A 7,239-nucleotide genomic window follows, 5' to 3' on the forward strand; every position below is an offset into this window, starting at 1 on the left:
GCTTTGTCTGAAACAAATCTGTATTGTTCAGGGAAATACAGGAAACCTATAGCCTAAATGTTTTTCTGATTATGGAGGAACATAAACCATACATTTAAATATAGGACATAGGAGTCACATACATGGAAATACTTGCACATGCACATACTCACAGACAGTACTTTCCCCTGGTTGAGGTTTAAGTAAACTTTATTATTATTTTTGAACAAAAATCAGAAACAGCACACAACCTATTGTCTTAAAGTTATTTTAAGAAAATGAATAAAATAAAAAATATACTGTACTGTATATCTACATTTACAGAAAGCAGAGGATGCAGAAGCACTTAAACAATAGAGGGCAGTATGAGAACTTATTGCTTCCTCTCTAAGAAAAGGAAAGCTAGTGAGTTTGCATTAAAGTCCAGATTCTGCAGTATTTGGCATCTTATTAAGGAAAACAAATGATAGATGATAGAAAATGTAAGAAAGCTTTGATAGATGCATGTTGGCCCTTTCTGATGAACCCACTGGTTGAATCCACTTTAATCCCATGTTGCTATAGAGGCCTGCAGTTCAATTGACCTTTTAAAGCTGCTGTGAGGAACTTTTGGTTTGTGTTGATTTTGGCGCCCCCTGTGGACAAAGCTGTACCTCTATGCTGATTTTGTCCTGTACATGCTTAAGGGGTGATTTTTAACAAAAAATCTCATCCTGCTTTCTGTAACAGTCATATGTATCACTCACTTTAAATTTTTGCCCTGGAAAATGTAAAGAAAGACAATGTGCAGTTAACTTTTTCTTTAATGTCCACCATTTGGTCGCACTTCTTTATAGTTCTTGACCACCTGGGAGATCCTGATGACTTGAATGTCTGCTGGTATGGCATCGTAGTCTGACCACAGGTACTCTGGAGACAGCACCTTGGTTGGTTTGTTGTACAGCAGGTACCTGCATGACAGAGAGACAGGTAGATAAGCTACACTTATTCTGTAGGAAGATATGTTAATATGTTAAGAAATTAAAAACTAGCAGATTGAAAATGAATGGACACAAAGTTAAGACATGAGTGTTTCATTTAACAGGCTGGGTTCTCTTTAAACTCATGCATCGACTGCAGGAACACTTTAAAGGGAATGAATTGTGACACTGTACTTGTTCAGGTGACTCTCCTCCTGCCACACAGCTTCAATCCTGTTCTTTGCGTCCTCCTCCGACTGCACGTAACAGTATCTAATGGGAAAAAAGGGTGAGCTCTAAGACCAGACTCTGTTATTTTAGTACAATTAGGCTTTACATTTTGGATTTTCAAAAAGAGAAACAAAAACTTGTTTTTGAAACTTTAAACTTGGTCAATTAAAATTGGCATCATCTCAAAAAACAATTACAGGTTTGCATAAAAGTGGATGTTTATTTCCTTCATTTGAAAAAAGCATGAAAATAACTTTAGAAATAATACAAGAGAGTTTGGTCTTGGTTACTTGACTAGCTTGTACATGTCCTCCAGGTATCCTCCCCACACAGCAGCAGTGTAATAGTAGTCTCCTTCACCAGCAGGTATGTAAGCCCTGGACGTGGACCGGCGCTCATATGGAAACGCATCCCTGTGGGTATTCTGAGGGAGAACAAATATAACATCAAATACAGACAGGCTTTAGCATATTCTTGAGAGAACAGTTGATGATGTGATTGATCAGAAAATGAGGCAGTCTAAATAAAAAACCTTGTAGTAGCCCCGGTGCAGCACAGCAGACAGCCGACTGAGGGACTCTCCTCCGACAGGATTGTGGAAGAGGCTGTCCACGTCCATCATGAAGAGATAATCTGCTTCATTTCGGATCTGAAAAGGTTACAGAAGAGATGAGGAACTAAATGAACCATGGAGAGACTCAATAATGTATGAGAAGATATGATTAAAGACATGACAAATGAAAAAATAAGTCTGTGTATTTCCATGTTTATGTCCTGTTTTGCACGTTTCCCTTTTTTACCTGTTTGTCGATGGTGATGGTGGCCCACTTCATCCTTCCAAGAACCACTTCCTGCCAGCGTTTGGCACTTGGGATAGTGACGACTGAGATCTTGCGGCCCTTACCCATTTCAATCTGAACAGAAGAATTCAAGGTTAAAAATCTTCTCCCAGATATACTCCTTTCACAGATTTACCGCCACATTTTTTTTGTTTTGTTGTAGCAGAAACAAAATGTTGAGGCACATTTGATTGAAGTGGCCATAAACTGTGTGAAGGCATTTTGGTTGCTAAGAGGGAGTTAGTGTTGCCTCACATGTTATTCACACTTTTGTGTTTTCTGTCTTGAATTTTTTTGTTACAGATTGTGTCAGCTGTTAACAATCAACTTAATCCATCCATCCAGTATCTATACTGCTTATCCTGTTGCGGGCGGGCTGGAGCCTATCCCAGCTGTCATCGGGCTTACACCCTGAACTGCCAGTCAATCACAGAGAGACACATAAAGACAAACACCCTCACACCTATGGACAACTTATACCCCTTTCCACCTAAATTTTTCAGACCCGGGAAGACCTACTTATACTTTTCTGCTGCGTCACCGTCTGACGTCACAATCGCGACCCGAAACAGGGTTATTCAGTCTGTTTATCAAACTTGGCGGCGACAAATTTGGAACGATGTTCGAGCGCTGCTTGGATGGAGACAGGCGGAATTTGTAGCTGAGATGACAAGGAGTTGCAGAAGCTACAGACGGAGCATAGCATCACGCCGGAGAGGGGGCGGAGATTAGCGTGTCGACACAGGTTTTGTGTTCCCATCAATGCCGATCGGAGCCGAGGTAATAATTACCTGGGTCTACAGCAGAGTCATTTGACCCGGGTCTGAATGCCGATTGTAGCCTTTCCCATTAAGCAAAAAAGCCGGGTGTAGGCAGGTTTTTTGACCAGTGGGAAAACCATTAACCTAACGAGCATGTCTTTGGACTGTGGGAGGAAGCCTGCATGCAGGGGGAGAACACGGGTTATATGATTCTTTAAGGTATATATTATGACATTGTGAAATAGGGGCATGACCAAATAAGCATTTGCTTCCTCCTGCTCCCTCTCAGACGCATCTTTAATATTGATATTAGATTTATTCTGATTGATTCCTCGAGCTATGTTGTGTTTGTTTACCTTCTTTCTTGTTTGATTTTCTTTGTCTTCTTGTTGCGTTTGGCATAATGTTTGTTCGAGACCAAAAAATAAGTCACACTCCACACAGAAAGGCCCACATCGTCTGAACTTCAAACTAGGAGCCTTCTATCTGTGAGGCAACAGCGCTAACCACTGCACCACCCAGCCCTCTTCAAAGAAACCATTTAGTCTACGAGTTGTATCCTTTCTTCCCTTACTCCCTTGGTCCTTTCTCCCTTCCTCTCTTACCTCCTTTGTCAGTGTCTTCATTCATTCTCTCATCCTCCCTGTGTTTCTCACTTCCTTCCTTTCTTTCTTGTCATCCTTACTTCCTTGATGCCTTCCCTTCCTTCTCTGATGCTTCCTTCCTTTCTTTCCTCCGGCCTTCCTGACCTTACTTATCGTTTTCCTCTAGTCCAATATTCTGTTATCTCTGCCCCCCAAAGAAACGTATTCTAACACCCCCCACGAGCCCCCAGAAACAGCCCTGCCTATGTGTGGTATCTTCTATTTTCAATAGACCAATATTCTTTTTGAAAAAGAGTGAAAAATCATGAAGAGCAATTTGCAGTGAAAAATATTCCCTTTACTCTTTACTATTTCTTTCGAAAAATAATCAATAATGTGTTCCGTCTTCCTCCCTGCCTTTGTTGCTTCCTTCCACCCTTTTGGTCCTTCCTTTTTTCCTTCCTTCCTATCTCCTTTGTACGTAGACCCACCATGATCCTTCTGTCCTCACTTTATCCCTTTTTCCACAAGCATTAGTGCACAACAGTAAAAAAATATTAAAGAATATTAACAGCTCACTCTGGGAACTTGTTGTTCATCGTCAGTGAAGATGTAGTAAGTGACCCTGAAGTCAACAAGAAAGTACTTTTCACCCGACTCCAGGAAGCCTTTCAGGAAACGAGTGTATCTGTTCAGGAGGAAAGAAGGACGCCAGAAGGATTATTAGACATGTAACAAAATATGTAACAAAATATAGAATATGCGTAGCTACTATGAAACGCAGCTTCACATTTTCAGGTTTGACGATTTGAGTGGTCAGCTTGAAGCAGCGGACCAGGTCGATCATGAACTTACTTGCCAACAGCAAACACAACCACAGCCACTCTCGGGTCCATTTTCTTATAGATTGCATCGATGACCACAGGATCAAAGGTTCCCGCCCAAACCAGAGGAACGTTCCAGTTTGTCACCGAGTTCACATCAGTGCGCCTGAGGGGGGAGGACAAGAAAAATGTGGATTCAAACCTTAAAATTAAATGCAGATAAATCATCCTCCAATATTCAGCTCATAGTCCAGCTACGATCTGTAGGCCCACATCTTTTCTCTCTTGATTTGCTCTCACAGCATTTTATCCAGCTGCGTTAGACTTTTTTTTCATCATTTAAACTATAAACTGTATTTGAAATGGAAACTATATTTGTAGCTTACCCTTTCTGTGTGCTTGGCTGGGCATACTGCAGCCTGAAAAGAAGATCCAATTTAGAATGAGAACTACAGTATTTTACAGAGGACATGCAGTTCATAAACACAGAAAAACCTGGGCTCTATTTTTTTCAGATTTTCGTGTCGAAATGACTCATAGGAACAAAAACCTTTGGAATCGGTCCAGTAGATGAACTCCGTCGTAGCCGCTGCAATGGCTGCAACATAATCCCCTAGGGCAACTGCGCCCGATGCAAGTAAATTGTTTTTACCACTGACTCAGATTGTTACTCCAGGTGTCCGACAACATCATGGAAATGATCCCTACAAAGATCGTAGTGTAAAATCATTTTTGTGTGACCAGAAACAGAAGTCCGTTTCTTTTTTTTCCACCCACAAGATTTCAGAGCGAGACTTCTCTTTGAGCGAGACTTCTGTTTCTGGTTACACAAAAAAGGATCTCGTTCAATGCATTTAACTAGTGCTTGTACGGGACCCTGGTCCCCTGGTGACAACTTGTCAATTTCATATCGCTACACCCTAAAACACCTTTTTTATTTTAAATGAGACCACAACTTTAAAGTTGTATTAAAGAAGTCATGAAACTTGCGACTGAGACCATAAACATATTAGAAAAATGTTTACTGAGGGAATAATTCAACTGAGAGGTAGGCTCATTTTTCTCATCTGGTTTCTTTTTAAAAGCAGTGGAGTCGCCCCCTGCTGGACATGAGTAAGAATGCAGGTTTAAAGTAGTTCTGCATTGGTTTCACTTTTGAAAGCAGAGGTTACATCCACTTCAAATACACGGTCTGAAACCCTGAAAAGTAATTTACTTAAATAAATCCATCAGTCAGTATGATGCCCATATGTTGTTTTAGCTCAGTCAGGGTTTGGGCTAACCGTATTACAACAGGGAAAGACTGTGAATAAAGGAGTATGTGCATATGGAAAGCTGTTCCTCTCTGTGAGTCAATTAAAGTGGATTCTTACCCAGACTGCATTTTTAGGTCTCCGATCTTCCAGCTGCCTTTTTCCAGACCATCTTTTATCTCCAAATCCTTCACTGCATCCGCCGCAGATGGCACAGGGTAATACTCACTTGGCTGACAAGAGCTTTTAAGAGAAACACACAATATGTATAACTATCATGATGAAAAATGAATAAAACTAGAGTAAGATTTGTCTTATTCTGCATAAATCCTCCTGGAGGGTCAGATGCAGAGAGTTTGACATGCACTCCAGCTGTTGGGTGTTTTCTTAAAATCTGTTCAAAGCCTTCCTTGGTTTGCCAGTTCAGTGGGTTGAAAGGTTATCATCATGCTCAGTCTTACAGAAAACATACCTGAAAGAGGAGATGGTAAGTCCTGAGTAGATATATGTGGCTCTGTGGAGACACGCATGCACAGAACAGTCAATAGAAATGTATGTAATTATATAAGCTCTCCACTTGGGAACGTAAAGATCAATGTGTTTATTGCACATTGTAAATGTATTTTAGTAAACTTGTCAACAATAACAACAATACAGCTCTTGTCATACAATGAATGTATATATGGTTCATATTTTCAACACTATGTTTTCAACATTTATGTAAGCAACACGGGTGTGTGACAGGGAATAAAACAGTCCAATACTCAGGGTTTCCTCATAACTTCAGTGCAATCAAAACAAAGCTCAGTCAGGCCATTACTCTAACGATCTCTTGCCCGACCACTCTTCAACAAGACAGCTGGCTAAACAGCGCACACTAGCTGGAATACCTGATACCAGGATATACAATTAACATTAAAGTAATAATCTAGAACATTTTAGTTGCGGTCTCCTTGGCCGCACCTTTGGCGATAAACAGTCATTGCAGGAGAACACTTCCCAATTTAACCAGACGTTCACGGTTGGCTCCGGCTGTAACTCTTGATCTTCCTCGCTGACGGTCGCTTTCCTTTTTAGACTGTTTGCCTTCATCTGAGCGTCGACCAACCACTGCTGGCTGATGGAAAATGCGTCACTAACTGGGCAACTAACTTTGCATAACTTTGCATTTGCAGTATTACAGACTGAGTCTGTAATACTGCAAATGCAAAGGCTTTCATCAGTGGGCCATAGGCTCAATCACCATTGTGTTAGCTCATTCGGCGATAGATAGTGACTTAACAGACATTTATTTACATTAAAATCTTTGAGATGACATCTTCAAGTAAGAATATACCAAATGTATGTTTCCTTAATTGAGTTTAAACCTGTCATTCTAAACAATTATATTTACAAAACACAATTTCACTCTTACATTTATATGATTTGAGTGGTGCCGTTTACTTTGTTTCCTATTTTTTTCTATTTGTATGTTTTGCACCAAAAACACCAGGACAAATTCCTTGTATGTTTAAACTTACTTGGAAACAAACCTGATTCTGAAGTTTGGAGTTTAATTGATGTTGAGTGTTTTTTCTCCCTGAAGCTTCTTGTTTATTATAAACATGATTAGAGTCAGAGGTGTTGTATTTAACCATTAATGGTGGTTAAATCTCTGATTATAATGTGTTAAAAAGGCCCAAACTGATAAAAACACTTCGGTCAGAACTAAGAGGCCCAAACTAATTTTAATTTGGATGCAGAGGAGTATTTCAAACCTTCTTATAAACAATGAAAGAAAAGTTGTTCCATGTAAACAAATTACCCCAT

At 40.1% G+C, this 7,239-nt stretch overlaps 1 protein-coding gene across 1 annotated transcript; it reads right to left on the bottom strand.

Annotated features, from left to right (window-relative positions):
- Positions 1-312: 312 nt before the first annotated feature.
- LOC138589736 (globoside alpha-1,3-N-acetylgalactosaminyltransferase 1-like) lies at positions 313-7,239 on the bottom strand. Its single transcript, XM_069660167.1, has 11 exons — positions 7,235-7,239; positions 5,903-5,944; positions 5,551-5,673; positions 4,564-4,596; positions 4,209-4,343; positions 3,933-4,041; positions 1,970-2,083; positions 1,702-1,818; positions 1,460-1,593; positions 1,134-1,211; positions 313-929 (listed from the first exon to the last, which is right to left on the bottom strand). The coding sequence occupies exons 1-11, from the start codon at positions 7,237-7,239 to the stop codon at positions 782-784; spliced, it is 1,038 nt and encodes a 345-aa protein (XP_069516268.1). The 3' UTR covers positions 313-781.

Source organism: Semicossyphus pulcher, unplaced genomic scaffold (genome assembly GCF_022749685.1).
Source record: "Semicossyphus pulcher isolate SPU_LCO1_2020_fin unplaced genomic scaffold, fSemPul1.0.p SCAF_1, whole genome shotgun sequence".
Taxonomy (NCBI): domain Eukaryota; kingdom Metazoa; phylum Chordata; class Actinopteri; order Labriformes; family Labridae; genus Semicossyphus; species Semicossyphus pulcher.

Bases quoted from the DNA above. Each gene is read 5' to 3' on its own strand.
- LOC138589736 (XM_069660167.1), bottom strand. The intron at 5,674-5,902 runs GTATGTTTTCTG...TTCTCTTAAAAG, and splicing joins CTTACCATCTCCTCTTTCAG to CTCTTGTCAGCCAAGTGAGT. The intron at 4,344-4,563 runs GTAAGCTACAAA...CTCCCCCCTCAG, and splicing joins CAGCCAAGCACACAGAAAGG to GCGCACTGATGTGAACTCGG.